The sequence below is a fragment of the Oncorhynchus kisutch genome, linkage group LG1 (assembly GCF_002021735.2).
Source record: "Oncorhynchus kisutch isolate 150728-3 linkage group LG1, Okis_V2, whole genome shotgun sequence".
Lineage (NCBI taxonomy): Eukaryota > Metazoa > Chordata > Actinopteri > Salmoniformes > Salmonidae > Oncorhynchus > Oncorhynchus kisutch.
In genome coordinates, this window is record NC_034174.2 from 12,054,028 (window position 1) to 12,076,223 (window position 22,196).

The window sequence follows — 22,196 nt, forward strand, 5'->3', positions numbered from 1 at the left end:
AAATACAAAAAAAAATGTTGTTTTCATTTCCCGAGTAGGGATCAGAGATCCATTGTAATCAGAATGATTGTAATCAATACAGAGGAGTATGAATATGGCAGTGTTAACACACACACACACACACACACACACACACACACACACACACACACACACACACACACACACACACACACACACACACACACACACACACACACACACACACACACACACACACACACACACAGACCAAACACAGACCAAACACACAGCCCTATTCGGATGCTGACTAACAATAGATATAACATTGTAAACAACTTACCCCTCTGAACATCCAGCTGTCAGGTGAGGGAAGCAGAGAGAAGCAGCTCTTTTTTTGCAGCGTCGGCCTGAAGGAAGAGGGGAGGAGAGGAGAGGAGAGGAGAGGAGAGGAGAGGAGAGGAGAGGAGAGGAGAGGAGAGGAGAGGAGAGGAGAGGAGAGGAGAGGAGAGGAGAGGAGAGGAGAGGAGAGGAGAGGAGAGGAGAGGAGAGGAGAGGAGAGGAGAGGAGAGGAGAGGAGAGGAGAGGAGAGACAAGCAGTGTAAATGTCTGTCCATTAACCCACAGATAGGTAAAAATAAAAAAAGACACTAAAGATGCTCCAGCCCGGGTAGCCTCTAATCACATCCAGTCAGGCCCTCAGAGACCAGACAGATGACATCACCCCACAGTTAATATTAATGGAGATGAACCTGGTAGTGGTGGTGTGGCCCTTTGAACTTCCGGAAACAGCTGATGGGCCCTAAACACACGCACACACGCAAGCATGAGTACACACACGCACACAAACACACACACACACACATACACACTCACGCATGCACAGACACAAATTCACAGACAGACAGCCGACTGACACCCAGATCCATAAACACAATCACTCTAAAGCCTTTATGGCCTTAATGGCTAATGGAGAGGAGAGAAGTGGTGTTGTCTGGAGAGTCTGAAGATGGGCATGGTTCACTGGTGATTCAGGACACTTCAAAGCCTGACGATGGTGGTGGTCAGAGCCATGTATCTACATGGATCTGGTGATGGTGTGTTTAAAGTGCACTAAAGAGTTCAAAGCTGCGAAGCCATGTTTGAATCACAGGCGGTAGGAATGACTGAGAGACAGCGTGGTTTAGTTTAGACGGGCTACAGGTGCTACAGGGTTACAGCAGGCCTTGATGACTGGGGAGGAAGTTTAAAGTAGGCTATGTGGATAGCCAGCCTGGTCTCATAGACTAGACGTAACATAGTGGACACTCAATCATGGACATTCTTACTGACAGTTTTTGTGGCTGCTTTGTGCGATGTATTGTTGTCTCTACCTTCTTGCCCTTTGTGTTGTTGTAAATGAGAACTTGTTCTCAACTGGCCTATCTGGTTAAATAAAGCTGAAATAAAAATAAATAAATAAATAAAAGTTGTCTGTGCCCAATAATGTTTGTACCATGTTTTGTGCTGCTACCATGTTGTGGTGCTGCCATGTTGTGTTACTACCATGCTGTGTTGTCATGTGCTGCTGCTATGTCTCTCTTTATGTAGTGATGTCTCTCTCTTGTTGTGATGTGTGTTTTGTCCTATATTATAAAATGAAATAATAATTTCGCAAATCAAATCAAATTTTATTAGTCACATGCACCAAATACAACAGATGTAGTAGACCTTACAGTGAAATGCTTACTTTACAAGCCCTTAACCAACAATGCAGCTTAAAAAAAATACAAATAAAAAATATGAATAAGAAATAAAAAAAATTATAATAATTAAAGAGCAACAGGAAAATGACAATAGTGAGACTATATACGGGGGTACCGGTACAGAGTCAATGTGCGGGGGCACCGGTTAGTTGAGGTAATTGAGGTAATATGTACATGTTAGTAGAGTTATTAAAGTGACTATGCATAGATGATAACAACAGAGAGTAGCAGCGGTGCAAAAGAGGGAGTGAGGGGGGTAATGCAAATAGTCTGGGTAGCCATTTGATTAGATGTTCAGGAGTCTTATGGCTTTGGGGTAGAAGCTGTTTAGAAGCCTCTTGGACCTAGACTTGGCACTCCGGTACGGTTTTAGGGCCTTCCTCTGACACCGCCTGGTATAGAGGTCCTGGATGGCAGGAAGCTTTGCCACAGTAATGTACTGGGCCGTACACACTACCCTCTGTGGTGCCTTGCAGTCGGAGGCTGAGCAGTTGCCATACCAGGCAGCGATGAAACCAGTCAGGATGCTCTTGATGGTGCAGCTGTAGAACCTTATGAGGATCTGAGGATCCATACCAAATGTTTTCAGTCTCCTGAGGGGGAATAGGTTTGTCGTGCCCTTTTCACGTCTGTCTTGGGGTGTTTGGACCATGTTAGCTTGTTGGTGATGTAGACGCCAAGGAACTTGAAGCTCTCAACCTGCTCCACTACAGCCCCGTCGATGAAAATGGGGGCGTGCTCAATCCTCTTTTTCTTGTAGTCCACAATCATCTCCTTTGTATTGGTCACGTTGAGGGAGAGGTTGTTGTCTTGGCACCTCACGGACAGGTCTCTCTCCCATAGGCTGTCTCGTTGTTGTCAGTGATCAGGCCTACAACTGTTGTGCCATTGGCAAATGTAATGATGGTGTTGGAGTCGTGCCTGGCCGTGCAGTCATGAGTGAACAGGGAGTACAGGAGGGGACTGAGCACGCACCACTGAGGGGCCCCTGTGTTGAGGATCAGCGTTGCGGATGTGTTGCTACCTACCCTTACCCCCTGGGGCGGCCCGTCAGGAAGTCCAGGATCCAGTTGCAGAGCGAGGTGTTTAGGCCCAGGATCCTTAGCTTAATGATGAGCTTTGAGGGCACTATGCTGTTGAACGCTGAGCTGTAGTCAATGAATAGCATTCTCACATAGTTGTTCCTTTTGTCCAGGTGGGAAAGGGCAGTGTGGAATGCAATAGAGATTGCATCATCTGTGTATCTGTTAGGGCGGTATGCAAATTGGAGTGGGTTTCTGGGATAATGGTGTTGATGTGAGCCATGACCAGCCTTTCAAAGCACTTCATGGCTACAGAAGTGAGTGCTATGGGTCAGTAGTCATTTAGGCAGGTTACCTTAGTGTTCTTGGGCACAGGGACTATGGTGGTCTGCTTAAAACATGTTGATATTACAGACACGGACAGGGAGAGGTTGAAAATGTCAGTGAAGACCTTGCCAGTTGGTAAGCGCATGCTTGCAGTACACATCCTGGTAATCTGTCTGGCCCTGCGGCCTTGTGAATGATGATCTGTTTAAAGGTCTTACTCACATCGCCTGCGGAGAGCGTGTACACACAGTCTTCCTGAACAGCTGGTGCTCTCATGCATGTTTCAGTGTTATTTGCCTCGAAGCGAGGATAGAAGTAGTTTAGCTCGTCTGGTAGGCTTGTGTCACTGGGCAGCTCTCGGCTGTGCTTCCCTTTGCAGTCTGCAATGGTTTACTGGCCCTACCACATCCAACGAGTGTCAGAGCCGGTGTAGTACGATTCGATCTTAGTCCTGTGTTGACGCTTCGCCTGTTTGATGGTTCATCGGAGGGAATAGCGCGATTTCTTATAAGCTTCCGGGTTAGAGTCCTACTCCTTGAAAGCAGGCAGCTCTATCCTTTAGCTCAGTGCGGATGTTGCCTGTAATCCATGGCTTCTGGTTGGGGTATGTACGTACGGTCACTGTGGGGACGAAGTCATCGATGCACTTATTGATGAAGCCAATGACGGATGTGGTGTATTCCTCAATGCCATCAGAGGAATCCCAGAACATATTCCAGTCTGTGCTAGCAAAACAGTCCTGTAGCTAAGCATCTGCTTCAACTGACCACTTTTTTATTAATCTTGTCACTTGTGCTTCCTGCTTTCATTTGTGCTTGTAAGCAGGAATCAGGAGGATAGAATTATGGTCAGATTTGTCAAATGGAGAGTGAGGGAGAGTTTTGTATGTGTCTCTGTGTGTGGAGTGAAGGTGGTCCTGAGTTTGTTTCCCTCTGGTTGCACATTTAACATGCTGATAGAAATTTGGTAAGACCGATTTAAGTTTCCCTACATTAAAGTCCCCGGCCACTAGGAGCGCCTCCTCTGGGGTAGCGTTTCCTGTTTGCCTATGGCGGAATACACCTCATTTAGTGCGGTCCTAGTGCCAGCATCAGTCTGTGGTGGTATGTAGACAGCTATGAAAAATACAGATAAAAACTCTCTAGGTAGATAGTGTGGTCCACAGCTTTTTATGGGAGCGAGCAAAAACCTTGAGAATTCCTTAGATATCGTGCACCAGCTGTTCTTTACAAAAAGATACAGTCCGCCGCCCCTTGTTTTACCAGACGCCGCTGTTCTATCCTGCCGATGCAGCATATAACCAGCCAGCTGTATGTTGATAATGTCGTCCAGCCACGACTCCGTGAAGCATATTACATTTTTGAATGTCGCGTTGGTAGTTTAATCTCCCGCGTAAATTATCGTTTTTATTTTCCAAAGACTGCACGCTTGCTAGCAGAATGGAAGGCAATGGCCGTTTATTCAAACGCCAACGTCAACAGTGAAGAGGCGACTCTGGGATGCTGGCCTACCAGGTAGAGTTGCAAAGGAAAATACATATCTCAGACTGGCAAATAAAATGAAAAGATTAAGATGGGCAAAAGAACACAGACACTAGACAGAGTAACTCTACCTATAAGGCCAGCGTCCCAGAGTCGCCTCTTCACCGTTGACGTTGAGACTGGTGTTTTGCGGGTACTATTAGCTAGCTAAAAATTCACAACATATTTATGTTTTTCAAATTTCGTATCATTTTGTACGTTTTGAAAATTGATCATTTAGAATACGAATTGTAATGCTTTCTGTTACAGTCTCTCTTTTCTAAACATGAAAACCAAGATACAAACCCCTGTGAAGAGATGTTCCCACAGCCAACTAAACATGATCAGATGTGTTCCAACCCACATGAAAAAATACTACAGTTTACTATAGAATTTTGTAGTAAACTGTAGTATACTGTATAATGCTATATTACACACTTTAGTATACCTCGATCATGTGTAGTAGTTACTACATAATTGTTAAATACACTGTAGAATACTATAGTAAATACTACAGTAAACATATCATACAAAATGGATGATGGACATCTACAAATTAATACATACCAAACGAAGCGTGACCTAACTTACTAAATCGAGTGTGAAAGATTTCCGTACATAATAATACAAAATGCTCTGAGACCAGGTTGGGATATCCTAAAGAGCTGACTTAATTCAAACCTCTAGTAGTTTCTCGTGACATAAATGTTCACTGGCCAGCGCACATGATATTTGGTTCTGGGTGCAGAGATAAGTCCAGACGTGGCCAATCAGTAGCTAAGGTCTCAATTTCAGATCAGGAAGGGTTGAATCAATGGTAGAAAGTCTGTCAGTCTGTCAGTAGCCACTGTGTTACTAGCACACTAACAACTGTGGGTCTTAGATCCTCTGAAAGGTAAGGTTAGAGTTAGATAAATGTCTTCAGGCCCGAGTCTGTCAACAAGCTGAGGACACGTCAGTAGAGAAGACTGTGTGATGCTCCACATACTGTACCAACATCTCTTTCTCAAAATGTTTCCCTCAGCCTGTAGTTCTGACCTGTAGCTATTGACAGTCACCCTGCCATCCTCCTCAATAAACTCATCTGAGAACCAGGCTCAACCATTCATTACTGCACACCTTAGAGAAATATAGGTTAGGAAACTCAGGAAGAACATGAACCCACTGTTTGACAGTAATAATCTTCCACTCAGTATCGCTGATTAGATTTGTGCTTTGTTTTCCTAAGGTTAACTTAATTATAAGATAAATATACAATCTAAATGTGATGTCAGTGCATATTAATGTGATGTAAATGTAACAGTATATTATCCTAAATAATTTTTCTAACTCCCTGGATGAAGGATTGGTGCTGGGAGATTCTTTGCATGGTTTTCATGATGTCTCTGTTTCTCATCACACAGAGCAGTACATCAAATCAAATCACATTTTATTGGTCACATACACTTGGTTAGCAGATGTTATTGCGAGTGTAACGAAATGCTTGTAAGAAATAATACAGGAAAAAAACCTACTGCAGTTTCCTAAGGACTAGAAGCGAGGCGGACATCTCTGTTGGCACCATCTTTAAGGGCGCTGACTCCCTGTGTAGGTACAGCTGAGAATGGTCGATGCAACTTTACATACATTGAGAATAATAAAGAATGCAATCAGTGAAGATGAGTTATCCTATTTATTCAGGTAGTTTATGGAGAGAGATACACTACATGACCAAAAGTATGTCGAACATTCCAAAATCATCGGCAGTAATACAGAGTTGGTCCCCCCCTTTGCTGCTATAACAGCCGTCACTCTTCTGGGAAGTCTTTCCACTAGATGTTGGAACATTGCTGCGGGAACTTGCTTCCATCAAGCCACAAGAGCATTAGTGAGGTCAGGCACTGATGTTGGGCGATTAGGCCTAGCGTTCCAATTCATCTAAATGGTGTTCGATGGGGTTGAGGTCAGGGCTCTGTGCAGGCCAGTCAAATTCTTTCACACCGATCTCGCCAAACCATTTTTGTATGCACCTGGCTTTGTGCACGGGGGCATTGTCATGCTGAAACAGGAAGGGGCCTTCCCCAAACTGTTGCCACAAAGTTGGAAGCACAGAATAATCTAGAACGTCATTGTATGCTGTAGCGTTAAGATATCCCTTCACTGGAACTAAAGGGCCTAGCGCAAACCATGAAAAACAGCCCCAGACCATTATTCCTCCTCCACCAAACTTTACAGTGGGCACTATGCACTTTTAACCACTCCTGGCGAAGGTTGGCATTGCGCATGGTGATCTTAGGCTTGTTTGCGGCTGCTCAGCCATGGAATCCCATTTCATGAAGCTCCCAACGAACAGTTATTGTGCTGACGTTGCTTCCAGAGGCGGTTTGAAACTCGGTAGTGGGTGTTGTAACCGAGAACAGACGATTTTTACGTGCTACGCACTTCATCACTCGTCAGTCCCGTTCTATGAGTTTGTGTGACCTACCACTTCGCGGCTGAGCTGTTATCGCTCCTAGACGTTTCTACTTCACAACAACTGCACTTACAGTTGACCAGGGCATCTCTTGCAGGGAAGACATTTGACGAACTGACTTGTTGGAAAGGTAACATTCTATGACGGTAACATGTTGAAATTCACTGAGCACTTCAGTAAGTCCATTCTAGAGGTCAAGTAAGTTGCTAGCTAGCATTAACCTTATCTTATAAAAAACAATCAATCAATCATAATCACTAGTTAACTACACATGGTTGATATTACTAGTTTATCTAGCGTGTCCTGCGTTGCATATAATTGATGCGGTGCGTATTCGCAAAAAAGGACTGTCTTGCTCCAACGTGTACCTAACCATAAACATCAATGCCTTTCTTAAAATCAATACACAAGTATATATTTTTAAACCTGCATATTTAGTTAATATTGCCTGCTAACCTGGCTCGTTGCGAACTCTGTGAAGACTACTTCTTCCTAACAAAGACAGCCAACTTCGCCAAACGAGGGATGATTTAACAAAAGCGCATTTGCGAAAAAAGCACAATCGTTGCACGACTGTACCTAACCATAAACATCAATGACTTTCTTAAAATCAATACACAGAAGAATATATTTTTAAACCTGCATATTTTGCTAAAAGAAATCCAGGTTAGCAGGCAATATTAGCCAGGTGAAATTGTGTCACTTCTCTTGCGTTCATTGCACGCAGAGTCAGTGTATATGCAACAGTTTGGGCCAACCTAATTTGCCAGAATTTTACGCAATTATGACATAACATTGAAGGTTGTGCAATGTAACAGGAATATTTCGACTTCTGGATGCCACCCGTTAGATAAAATACGGAACGGTTCCGTATTTCACGGAAAGAATAAACGTCTTGTTTTCGAGATGATAGTTTCCGGATTTGACCACATTAATGACCTAAGGCCCGTATTTCTGTGTTATTATGTTATAACTAAGTCTATGATTTGATATAGCAGTCTGACTGAGCGATGGTAGGCACCAGCAGGCTCATAAGCTTTCATTCAAACAGCACTTTCGTGCGTTTTGCCAGCACCTGGGAATATTGACGACTCCTGTTAAAAGGAACCACCAGCTTTCATATGTTCTCATGTTCTGAGCAAGGAACTTAAACATGAGCTTTTTTACATGGCACATATTGCACTTTTACTTTCTTCTCCAACACTTTGTTTTTGCATTATTTTAATTTGAAGGGGTGTCCACATACTTTTGTATACACAGAGCCTTCAGAAAGTTTTCATACCTTTTGACTTATTCCAAATTTGTGTTTCAGCCTGAATTCAAAATGGATTAAATATATATGTTTCTCTCACCCATCTACACACAATACCCCATAATGACAAAGCAAAAACAGTTTTTATAAATTTTTGCAAATGTTTGGAAATGAAATACAGAAATATCTTATTTACATAAGTATTCACACTCTGGAGTCAATACTTTGTAGAAGCATCTTTGGCAGTGATTACAGCTGTGAGTCTTTCTGGGTAAATCTCTAAGAGATTTCCACATTTGGTTTGTGCAACATTTGTCCATTATTCTTTTCAATATTCTTCAAGCTCTGTCAAATGGGTTGTTGATCATTGCTAGACAAAAAATGTCAGGTCTTGCCATAGATTTTCAAGCAGATTTAAGTCAAAACTGTAACTCTGCCACTAAGAAAGATTCACTGTCTTCTTGGTAAAAAAAACTCCAGTGTAAGATTTTGCCTTATGTTTTAGGTTATTGTCCTGCTGAAAGGTGAATTCATCTCCCAGTGTGGTGGAAAGCAGACTGAACCAGGGCTATATCTGTTTTTAGTTCTACATTGTTTGAAAGGGGCATGCTTATTTAAGATGGTGAGGAAAGCACTATTGAAGAACGCCAAACAGTACGAACTCTGACAATAGATGGGGGGCAATTAATTCACATATGGTGTCTAGGGCACAGCTGAGAGCTGAAGGGGGTCTATAGCAAGTGGCAACAGTGAGAGATTTATTTCTGGAGAGATGGATTTTTAAAAGTAGAAGCTCAAACTGTTTGGGCATAGACCTGCATAGTATGCCAGAACTATACAGGCTATCTCTGCAGTAGATTGCAACTCTGCCCCCTTTAGCAGTTACCCTCCCCCGGGGCGGCAGGGTAGCCTAGTGGTTAGAGCGTTGGACTAGTAACCGGAAGGTTGTGAGATCAAACCCCAGAGCTGACAAGGTACAAATCTGTCGTTCTGCCCCTGAACAGGCAGTTAACCCACTGTTCCCAGGCCGTCATTGAAAATAAGAATGTGTTCTTAACTGACTTGCCTGGTTAAATAAAGGTAAAATAAAAAAAAATAAAAAACATCTTGACGGAAAATGTTGTAGTTGGGGATGGAAATTCCAGGATTTTTGGTGGCCTTCCTAAGCCAGGATTCAGACACGGCTAGGACATCAGTGTTGGCGGAGTGTGCTAAAGCAGTGAATCAAGCAAACGTAGGGAGAAGGCTTCTGATGTTAACATGCATGAAAACAATACAAGGCATCTGAGCTTGGAGTCATTGTCCTCCTGATGTGCTGGTATACTGCAATAGACCCCTCTCAGTCCCCTAGAATACGGCTGAGCTAGCAACTGAGCAGGAAATAACCATAAATGGCCTGGGGTCAAATGAGCCCACTGCACACTCAACAGGCTCTGTCTGTGACTCACTATTCTCTCATAGGACAGTTCTATGATTATGCTTCCATGCACCCGACTGTACTCCCCTTCAATGCACCCTGATGTACTCCCTTTTCATGCACCCTGCTGTATTCCCATACTCCCCTTCCATGCACCCTACTGCACTCCCCTTCCATGCACTCTGATGTACTCCCTTTTCATGTACCCTGTTGTATTCCCATAGTCCCCTTCCATGCACCCTACTGCACTCCCATAGTCCCCTTCCATGCACCCTACTGCACTCCCATAGTCCCCTTCCAAGCACCCTACTACACTCCCCTTCCATGCACCCTACTGTACTCCCATAGTCCCCTTCCATGCACCCTACTGTACTCCAATAGTCCCCTTCCATGCACCATACTGTACTCCCCTTCCATGCACCCTACTGTACTCCCCTAATCCTCTTGCATGCACCCTACTGTACTCCCCTAGTCCTCTTTCATGCACCCTACTGTACTCCCCTGGTCCTCTTTCATGCACCCTACTGTACTCCCCTAGTCCTCTTTCATGCACCCTACTGTACTCCTCTAGTCCTATTTCATGCACCCTACTGTACTCCCCTAGTCCTCTTTCATGCACCCTACTGTACTCCCCTAGTCCTCTTTCATGCACCCTACAGTACTCCCCTAGTCCTCTTTCATGCACCCTACTGTACTCCCCTAGTCCTCTTTCATGCACCCTACTGTACTCCCCTAGTCATCTTTCATGCACCCTACTGTACTCCCCTAGTCCTCTTTCATGCACCCTACTGTACTCCCCTAGTCCTCTTTCATGCACCCTACTGTACTCCTCTAGTCCTCTTTCATGCACCCTACTGTACTCCCCTAGTCCTCTTTCATGCACCCTACTGTACTCCCCTAGTCCTCTTTCATGCACCCTACTGTACTCCCCTAGTCCTCTTTCATGCACCCTACTGTACTCCTCTAGTCCTCTTTCATGCACCCTACTGTACTCCTCTAGTCCACTTTCATGCACCCTACTGTACTCCTCTAGTCCTCTTTCAGGCACCCTACTGTACTCCTCTAGTCCTCTTTCATGCACCCTACTGTACTCTCCTAGTTCTCTTTCATGCACCCTACTGTACTCCCATATTCCCCTTCCATGCACCTTACTGTACTCCCATAGTCCCCTTACATGCACCCTACTGTACTCCCATAGGCCCCTTCCATACACCCTACTGTACACCCCTAGTCCACTTCCATGTACCCTACTGTACTCCCCTAGTCCACTTCCATACATCCTACTGTACTCCCCTAGTCCACTTCCATGTACCCTACTGTACTCCTCTAGTCCCCTGGGTTTATATTACCCAAATAAATGTGCTATATGTAATCCTTTAAAAGCAAAATAAAGGAAAGCTCCATAACTAAAGATGAGGAAATGTAAGGCAAAATCTGAGCGTTTGCCAAAACAGCACTTCAGGATGCTAAATAATGACATTTAAAAAGGCTTTTAGATAAAATGATGAAAGTACAATGAGTCCTGAAAATGGATGGCCAGGAGCCAGATGAGAATAGGGTGACAGTTTCCCATCTGTTTAGAAAGAGCAGATGATAAAGCCATGTTCCCTACAGTATAATGGTTGAGCCTCTATCGTCAAAACAAACCTCTGGTGCCATCTGGTGGTCAAAAGGTGCACAACATCAACCGTTGTTTAGTCTACACTGAAAGGTAATGCAGTTGTGATTCAGTTGGGTCTAGAGTTTTCCCTGTTCATCACGGCCCAGTTTTCAAAAGTTGTCTGATGGGATGAAATGGAAAGGAGAATCGGCGTATCATTGACTTGAATGGGGACATCCGTTCTATATCTATGCATTTTTAAATGTTTTGTTAAACTAGGCAAATCAGTTAAGAACAAGTTCTTATTTACAATGAAGGCCTACCCCTGCCAAACCCGGACAACTCTGGCCCAATTGTTCACCGCCCTATGGGATTCCCAGTCACAGCCAGATGGGATTCCTCTTGGATTCAAACCAGGGACTGTAGTGACACCTCTTTCATGGAGATGCAGTGCCTTAAGACCGCTGCACCACTCCAGAGCCCTATCTGTTCGCCCCAAATACGATCACTTTAGAAAAACTGGGCGCAGGAGTTTTTTCCTCGTCAGGTGACCTGTTGTCAGGTGACCTGTTGTCAGGTGACCTGTTGTCAGGTGACCTGTTGTCAGGTGACCTGTTGTCAGGTGACCTGTTGTCAGGTGACCTGTTGTCAGGTGACCTGTTGTCAGGTGACCTGTTGTCAGGTGACCTGTTGTCAGGTGACCTGTTGTCAGGTGACCTGTTGTCAGGTGACCTGTTGTCAGGTGACCTGTTGTCAGGTGACCTGATTTGGAAGAACCCCCCATGCCCAGCAAAAGCACATGTCGAGAGCTGAATGTTCACTATGAAACTAAACTAACCCAAAGGGCACAAGTGACTGTCAGGTTTCAAAAGCCAATCTAGGAAAACATACTTCTTAGATTGGAGGTGCTATGTTCACTATGATTGAACCATGTCATTTTTGGGAGATGTACGCTATGAAAACTATGATTAGATGGGAACGTGATGCATTTTTGGGAGATGTACGCTATGAAAACTATGATTAGATGGGAACGTGATGCATTTTTGGGAGAGGTACGCTATGAAAACTATGATTAGATGGGAACGTGATGCATGGCGAATCTGTGTGTAGACTAATTACTGAGAACATTAACCGTCATCTTTTAATTACAAGGTTTCGTCATGTAAAAAAAACAACCTATGAGCCCACTGTAAACACCCTGTAAATACTACCACATGACAAGGTCAACACACGCAGGAGGGTCTGCGTTTCCAGATTACCACATGACCAAAACAGAGGTGGTTCGGTGAACCATGCTCGTCTGATGATCCTTACCTAAGACTTGAAGACGTGCAACCTCAGGCAACTGCTAGAGAGAGAATAGACTAGAAGACTTGTGTTTCAGTCTGAAGATCCTCATGCAGATTGAAACTTTCCGTACTCTGAAGCTCTGTGTTGGACATGAATTTGGAGGCGCTACAATTCAGGGGACTTCCCTAACTCTCTCTCGCTCTCTAAACTGGAGCTCCATCATCTGGCCATCAGGCCCTGAGGAAACTATCTTGGAGCAACTGTCAACTTGGCTTTTTCACTTCTGTCTGATTTAAAAACTGCTAAAAGCTTCCATTGCCAAGTCCATTGTGTCAGCGTTGTTGAAGGAGACATATATATCTGTCTGCTGAGTACTGCTGTAATTTTAAAAGATGGTGTGGGAAAATGAGGCTATGGGGAACATTTGCAAGTTTAATTTGAACACCACCCCAATGAAGGATGTTACTAAGAGAAAGATACACATATATAGAGGTAGAGATTAGTGGGGAGAGAAATAGGGAGAGAGAGACAGAAAGGGAGGGGCACTGTGAGACAATCCTCTGCTTCCTGACCTCTCTCACTGTACCTGGGACTGGAAAGGAAAGCCTGCTGAACCCCCCCCCCCCCACTCACATCTGTTTCCTGAGCATTGGGTACATTGCAAGAACATTCCGGTGTCCAGTTTTCTGAAGGTTAGGAGAATATTCCATCAACGTCCCACCAAGCGTGCACAGGACATGGTTGTTCTCAGAATATAAGATATTAATATTCTAGACACGTTTCATGAGAACATTACAAGAACGTTTCTGTGCATCAGTTTTCATGACGTCGCCTGTTGGTTCCAAAGAAATGTTCTCCCTCCCCCCAAAAAATGCTAACACACATCACGCCTTGTTACTGTTGCCAAGGCTCTTTTTGTCTGTCGGCAAGGGATACTCACACACAAACATGATTACATTGTGCATGTTCATTCATACAGTAATTATTATTCCAAAAGTTTTCACCTGGGATTTAAACTCACATCCTCTTGGTTAATGGCATTCAGCTCTTCCTGATATGCCACAATTGCTGTGTCAGTTATCAATTAATTTGACTATCCTCTCATCATTGATTTGATTTACTTAATTCAACAATTTAAGGGCTTTCTGTATAGTTGTCTAATTTTGGTGGGGCATATTAACAATTCTTATTCATGAATCACAATGTGTGTACTTTTTTCACCCTGTATCTATTAAATGGCTATTCTGTATAGGCCCACATCGGATCACCCTGTATCTATTAAATGGCTATTCTGTATAGGCCCACATCGGATCACCCTGTATCTATTAAATGGCTATTCTGTATAGGCCCACATCGGATCACCCTGTATCTATTAAATGGCTATTCTGTATAGGCCCACATCGGATCACCCTGTATCAACCACACCTTAATTTTATTCATCCCTATCAACTGTAGAGGTCCAACTTATCAACTAGTGATAAAGGTCTGGCAGAGGAACTGGACACTCAGGTGAGACTCCTCCATGTAAACCATCACCTGCGGTGGAGTTTGATTGGTTCACAATAGGTGGTGCCCGGTCTGCCCACCAATACCATGAGAGAACAGAGAGTAACAACCAGAGGAGAGTGCAATGCGGAGCTGGTAAGAATTAATACGTGCACACACACATACACATGAACACACGCACGCACACACTACCTGAAACAGTAAGTCCTTATCTCTCTCTCTCTGATAACAGCTGGTGTCTCCTCTCCTAGCACCTAGCAACTACTGCTGTGTGTGCACAACCTTCTCACACACACCATTTCCTATCAGTAGGCTGGCTGAGACTTTACATCTTTACAGCATCACTCTGAGTGGATGGTAAATACATGATGTTAACCAGGTATAATATACTATATTACTATAGTACTATATAATATACTATATTACTATAGTACTATATAATATACTATATTACTATAGTACTATATAATATACTATATTACTATAGTACTATATAACATACTATATTACTATAGTACTATATAACATACTATATTACTGCTTTGGCAGAGCCTATCACACTCAAATGGTCTCAAAATGTGATCCAGTTGAGTGAAAACACACACAGCTGTTTACCAGTGAGGTTGTACGGCTTGGTAACCAAGGAGACAAGCAAACACACAAGGAAGCACAGATAACACAGCTTCCTAGTCTTATTAAATACATATAAAGGTTAAAGAGTGACTGCAATTCCTGATTTGGCCTGGTTTTAGATTTGGTTCATCACTAAAATATTAGCAGCCACGAATGAATTCAAACGTGAGTTAGTTTTGGGGTGTGGCTTGATGTTGGTGTCTCTTGTTTGTGTTTAACGGTGGGTTGAGTTAGACAACTTATTTTGACAATTAGCTTTAGCCGGCTGGTGTGCGACCTTGGAAAAATGTATTTACATATATTTTTGAGGCGAAATGTATTTCCTTGTTGCGAAATGTATTTCACAACAAAGCATCCTTCACTCATGCTGCCAAACATACCCTCGTAAAACTGACTATCCTACTGATCCTTGACTTCGGCAATGTCATTTACAAATTAGCCTCCAACACTCTACTCAGCAAATTGGATGCAGTCTATCACAGTGCAATCGGTTTTGTCACCTAAGCCCCTTATACTACCTACCACTGCGACCTGTATGCTCTCGTTGGCTGGTCCTTGCTACATATTTGTCGCCAAACCCACTGGCTCCAGGTCATCTATAAGTCTTTGCTAGGTATAGCTCCGCCTTTCCTTACAGTTCTCTGCTGCCAATGACTGGAACGAATTGTAAAAATCACTGAAGTTGGAGACTTATATCTCCCTCACTAACTTTAAGCGTCAGCTGTCAGAGCAGCTTACCGATTGCTGCAGCTGTACACAGCCCATCTGTAAATAGCCCATCCAACCAACTACCTACCTCATCCCCATATTTGTTTTTGTTTATCTTCTCTTTTGCACACCAGTATTTCTACTTGCACATCCTCATCTGCACATCTATCACTCCAGTGTAAATTGCTAAAATGTAATTACTTCGCCACTATTGGCCTATTTATTGCCTTACCTCCTTACGTCATTTGCTCACACTGTATACAGATGTTTCTACTGTATTATTGAAACTGTACGTTTGTTTTACTCCATGTGTAACTCTGTGGTGTTGTTTTTGTCGCACTACTTTGCTTTATCTTGGCCAGGTCGCAGTTGTAAATGAGAATTGGCTTACCTGGTTAAATAAAGTTTAAATAAAATAAAATAGTTAGGGAGCTGTCAATAAATTGCACAATGTAAATGAGACAATACTTTTATGTTGCACACCTTTTAGTTCTCTCATTAAATGCTTTCAATATTTGTAAATTAATATCTACAATTTATAGCTGGTTTGAGGTTAGGTCAATGACATTTGGAGCTATAGGAATTGTATTATATTGTTCCATGTACATTGTGTAAATTACAGATGGTCCCTAACTAGCCCTATATGGGTATCCAATGTCAACCTCAATCTACCACAGTGTTACGATTGTGTCACGTGCAGCTGCACTACAAATTGACGATTACTTGTGTGCTGTCGACTGTCGGCATGTGGTAAGGATTGAAACAAACCCAACATTCATTTATGTTGTGATGCAGTCACGACCACAAGTCTCACAAAACTCAGTGTTGGATGAGACTGACTTTCTGACTGAAATGATCCTATTTCCACTTTGTAGTCATTTTGGACAGTAGATAGACTGTTTTCTAAATTAGCAGTTGTTTTTTAGGGGCAGCTGCTCTTTAAATGACTAATATAACGTTCTAGTTGCAGGAGAGAGAGTTCTCACAGATATGGACACTGCAGGGCAAAGGCAGATACGGAGACATCCTTATTCAACATGGTGACAGCACATGTACTGTAGTAATGTACCATAGTGGGCAGGGAGGGACAGATTCACACTGCCCACAGCTCCCCTCTTTAACTGCTAAGAGGGCCAGCCCATGATATATCATTTACGCACCACAATGTTTTCTCAGTACTCCCTCTGCCTCCATTTTCCTATGGGAACACAGTATTGAGTCACATATGGTTCAAGCCCAAAGGACAACCCCAATTCGAACGAGCTAACACATAGTCATATAATAATATATCAATACCATAGTAATACATAGTAAATAAGACACTTATCAACTGAAGAAATACATAGTATACAACATGCTGTGTACTTGCTGTCCTTTTAATGGGCAGAATTAATCTCTTCCCAGTGGTGGAAAAAGTACCCAATTTTTAAAAGTAAAGATATGTTAATAGAAAATGATTCAAGTAAAAATGAAATTCTCCCAGTAAAATACTACTTGAGCAAAAGTCTAAAAGTATCTGGTTTAAAATATAGTTAACATATCAAAAGTAAAAGTATACAGTATAAATAATTTCAAATTCCTTATTAAGCAAATCAGAAAGATGGATAGCCTTGGGCACACTCCAACACTGATATCATTTACAAATGGAGCATTCGTGTTTAGTGAGACCACCAGATCAGAGGCCCGAGTGGCAAATTGGTCTAAGGCACTGCATTTCAGTGCTCGAGGCGTCACTATAGACCCAAGTTTGATCCAGGGCTGTATCACAACAGGCCCGTGATCGGGAGTCCCATAGGGCGGCGCACAATTTGCCCAGCGTCGTATAAATAGCAAAGTACAGATATCCCAAAAAACGACTTAAGTAGTACTTTAAAGTATTGCACACCACTGTCTCTTCCTCATTTAAGACTATAGGGTGTAGTATAACCTTGCCTCTTTGACTGTTAGAACTTTCACTACCATCTAAACCTCAACTAGAGAAGAAGAGGTGTAACAGTAACTGCAAAAATAATCTCCCTGTCTTTCCCCTGAAGAATAGCTTTGTCCACTAGAACATTTTTAGACTTTTGGGGGGGAAATAAAAAAATATATAGAGATTGTTTGTAAAGAGAAGAATAGAGTGGAATATTACTAAACGTTATTAGCAGGGATAAAGTTCCCACGCTACTAAACACACTGCTACCCTCTGCCCTGAGAGAGAGCGGGAGAGGGGGTAGAGAGAGCGGGAGAGGGGGTAGAGAGAGCGGTAGAGGGGGTAGAGCGGGAGGGAGAGAGGGAGGGAGGGTAGAGGGAGGGAGGGAGAGAGGGTACAGGGAGGGAGGGAGAGAGAGAGGGAGGGAGAGAGGGTAGAGAGGGAGAAAGGGAGAGATGGTAGGGAGGGAGGTAGGGAGGGAGGGAGGGAGGGAGGGAGAGAGGGTAGAGAGGGAGGGAGAGAGGGTAGAGGGAGGGAGAGAGGGTAGAGAGGGAGGGAGAGAGGGAGAGATGGTAGATAGGGAGGGAGAGCGGGAGAGATGGTAGATAGGGAGGGAGAGAGGATAGAGAGGGAGGGAGAGAGGATAGAGAGGGAGGGAGAGAGGGTAGAGAGGGAGGGAGAGAGGGTAGAGAGGGAGGGAGAGAGGGTAGAGAGGGAGGGAGAGAGGGAGAGATGGTAGAGAGGGAGGGAGAGAGGGTAGAGAGGGTAGAGAGGGAGGGAGAGAGGGTAGAGAGGGTAGAGAGGGAGGGAGGGAGGGAGAGAGGGTAGAGTTGGAGGCAGGGAAATGGATGGGAGTGGTAACCATGAAAGCTCCCAACAACTTTCCAGTCCTCTGGAGGAGCTTTCCACCACCACTCTGCAATCAGGCCTGCACAAAATCTGCCATTACCTCACTGGCCATGCTGAACTCAGTGAGTGTGTGAACTCATGTGTGTGAGGAAGAGACAGGAAACGTTCTAATCGACACTGTGGCAAATAGACAAATATAGATAAAAACCATATACAGTAGGTAGAGACTGACTGAACTGAGGGAAGCCTGACAGTGAGAAACTACTAACATAGGCAGAAAACACAGGGAAGGGCTCTCGTTGGCCATGAACGTGTGAAAGGGAGAAAAAGAGAGAGAGGGACAGACAGAGAGAGACAGAGAGAGAGAGATGATGAATAGAAAGAGAGAGAGGGACAGAGAGAGAGAAAGAGAGAGAGAGAGAGACAGAGAGAGAGAGATGATGAATAGAAAGAGAGAAAGGGACAGAGATAGAGAAAGAGAGAGAGAGAGAGATGATGAATAGAAAGAGAGAGAAAAAGGACCCGGAGAGAGGGTAGAGATAGCCCCAACCTCAGAGAAGCAATGCGGACGTCAGTCCATGTCAAAAGATGATTTATTCTGCCACATTGAAAGGGGATTAGGTTGGGGATTAGGGGTGAGCATGCTGGTCCTCTGGTACTCTCCCTTGCCCTCTCTCCCTCTCTCATCAAAAGTAGTGCACTATGTACAGTAGGGAATAGTGTGCCAATTGGTATGCATGCTTGGGTTCACCCACTTCTGTGTTCACATCCAAAACTCTGACCTGTTCAGTTCACCCCATGTGTTCATATCCAAAACTCTGACCTGTTCACTTCAATCCATGTGTTCACAGACAAAAACCTGATTTGCCAGCTCCCACATACCACACAAATCCTGGTATGCACAAGCCTGAGACACTGTGTAGACAACCAGGGTACTACTACAACTCAACTGTGGCCTCAATAGTTGAGGCCTTAACACCTGCTGATTAAAAAGATGCGGCATGTGAAAATGAAAGCCGGCCGGCTCGTCTGTCATCATGGCTTTTGACTGAATGTTGAAATGTAGATGTTTATAAAACCAACTGAGCGTAGCCAGTGAAATATTCCCATTTCTCAGTCAAAAACAACATCTTAAAGTGTATGAATGGCAGAGATTGATGAGTACACTCAAACAGTTCCTTTAAAGCTCCTTTCTGTCCACGTGACAATAGTCCTATGTACATGGGTGAGAGAGAATAGAACAGAAACAATACGAAGAAGTGGAACAAATGAAACTGTGAAGAAGAAGAATCCAAATTGCCAGGCAGTAGCTGGGATTCCTGAAAGTTGCGACAATACCAGCCTCAAAAAGACAGCAGCATTCCAACACCTTGATGATGTTTGCTCTTCTAAAGACCATGAATGGGAGGTCAAAGATGTGACAAAACATTACAAGTACCAGAGGCCACCAGTGTCTGACCCTGAGGACTGACTCTGCTGGTAGACAGAAAGGCACACACAGTAAATCACAGACAACTGGGGAAACTTCAGTCATCAGCTACAGTAGAATTAGAAGTAGGTTCCTACAGTTGGCCACTTGAACTCTTGGTGACCTCATTATGAGCCCATTCTGACATCACGCAGGTCCATTGTGAGAGATTGAATATAAAAATGACAAAATTGTCTTGGCAAATGCTTTCCTGAATTGACAAATGAAGCTGTGTCTATGTGGGATAAAGGTTGCATAATTATAAACTTCATCATCATCTTTACCCATATCCACCACCACCACACAAACTGAGTTAAAACATAGGCTACAGTTGGTCATAGGAATTACCTACTGACTATACTCTACAATGTCATGCAAATAAGATATTTACTCAATTTCAGGTTTTTAATTGTACCTTTATTTTACTAGTCAGTTAAGAACAAATTGTTATTTTCAATGACAGCCTAGGAACAGTGGGTTAATTGCTTGTTCAGGGGTAGAACGACAGATTTGTACCTTGTCAGCTCGGGGATTTGAACTTACAACCTTTCGGTTACTAGTCCAAAGCTCTAACCGCCCCGTCATAAAGTTCATGATTTAGAACCTGTTCACAGTTTATTGAGCCTACATTCTACCCCATAAAATGTATCCCATACAATGTAGCCCAAGAAATATAACAAATAAACCACAACATGTTTGTAGTTGGTGTTGACTATATTTATGGAAATTATGGCAAGTCTGATTGGTTGAGTTTGAGTTCAAATAGAAAGACATCTTACCCTGAAACGTCTTTGTTTCCATCGCTTGTTTGCATGTGATGAGAGTTCTTCCACTGTAATGTATCCCAAAAAAACGAAAACGTTTTTCGAACGGGGAAACAAGTAATCTATAATCGGCTCGTCATACATAGACTGTCAACTCCAAACAGTCCCGGTAAAAAAAAATAATAAACTACTTTTTCCACTTATAATAATGACAAAGTTTCACTTTGAATTACCAATATTTACATACATAACGTATCGCCCTTGAAATAGTCTAGCTTTGTTTTTACCCATCAGGTGTTACGCTTCTTTTTTTCTGTGTCTACGGTTGTTTCACGCATTGGTGCCTCACGGAACACCGATTCTGGTCCACTGTGCAGTTGTATAGCGGCTCCAAGCACCGCCCATAAACAGTGCATGTTTGTGTGTGTGTGACCGAAGTGTTTTTTTTTACAGTGAGATAATACAGTACAGTGCACACCATGGGAAATTACAATCGTAAATAATAGCCTACAGGAAGTGTAGTCATCGGTGTGATTTCTAATCCGCTCTTTACACCAATGTTCTCTTTTCAATAGTACATTATATTCACCACTGGAAGCTAATCTACACCATCTAAAAAGGAAGATTATTAACGGTTAATACACTTTCCATATTGCTACTGAATTTAAGCGTGACTTGTCAGTCCTAATGAAAGCCATAATGTTATAATAGACAAACATGTGACTTAATTGTTGGAGGAAATATGTATAGCTTTTACAAAGGTTTACTTCTATCCCAAACATTATGACGCCACATGTGACAGTTGCTGAAACACGCAATAATAGGATACATTGTATCATAAGTGTATTTTAACCTGGACCTTGGATTTACAATACACGTCCAAGTGCACTTGGCCCAGAGCTACAGTCACCTCTGCCGAGTCCCGGCTTTAACAAAGCGGATATCGATTTGAACTCCTCCTCCACATTTACTGGTTTGGTTGAGCAGTGCACAAGAAAGAACCTCCACCGACAGTTGTTTTTCATCTTTTCAAGACCGGTATGTAGGGTAGGGATCATCAACTAGATTCAGCCACCGGACGATTTTTTTCTTGCGCGGATTTTCGGGGGCCGGAAGATAATTATAAATAATATGTAGACTGCAAATGGACCGCAAGAAGACCAAACATATTTGACTAAAAAACATATTTCAAACCGTGCTGACATTTTTCGAAGAAAAACATGTATAAATAATAGCAGGTGTTCCTAATGTTTTCTACACTCAGTGTAATATACATATATATTTATTGCTCAGAAAACTTGAAGTGCCAAATAAAACCACAGCGTGCTGCCAGTTAGTGAACCCTGATTTAGGGGATCTAGTTTCAGGCGTTTCTTTAACGCCTGCTACCTGTATTGTACAGCGAAATCAAATGCTCACTCAATTGGTCTACCACTTCAAATAGCACTTCTCTGTTTCCAAATAAAAAGTGTAAATTATATTGTAACAGATTGTGATCTTCATGTTTAGTTTTTGAGCAGGAAAAAACATTTCGTTTTGTGGAAGCATCATTCCAAGTCCCATCTCCTTGACCTGGTTGTCTGAGGCTAGAATCAAAGTTGTAAATAATAAAAATAAACTTTATTTCAATGTATGTTTATGTCATACATTAGAGTACGATAAAACAGTATATAATGTAGAAAAAAAACGAAGAATCTAAAAACTATACAAAACTGGAATAAAACAGATTTTATTTAACTACTTTTGCATATTTACAAAGCCCTGTAAAAA

At 42.9% G+C, this 22,196-nt stretch overlaps 1 protein-coding gene across 1 annotated transcript in view; it reads right to left on the minus strand.

Annotated features, from left to right (window-relative positions):
- The window catches only part of arhgef3 (Rho guanine nucleotide exchange factor (GEF) 3), a 103,761-nt gene extending 82,979 nt beyond the window's left edge, over window positions 1-20,782 (minus strand). Inside the window, exons 1-2 of the mRNA XM_031828089.1 lie at window positions 20,442-20,782; window positions 305-371 (exon numbers count right to left, since the gene is read on the minus strand). Of these exons, the coding sequence (XP_031683949.1) occupies window positions 305-371; window positions 20,442-20,476 (102 nt within the window). The 5' untranslated portion in view covers window positions 20,477-20,782. The remainder of the gene's footprint in view (window positions 1-304; window positions 372-20,441) is intronic.
- Between the last annotated feature and the right edge of the window lie 1,414 nt (window positions 20,783-22,196).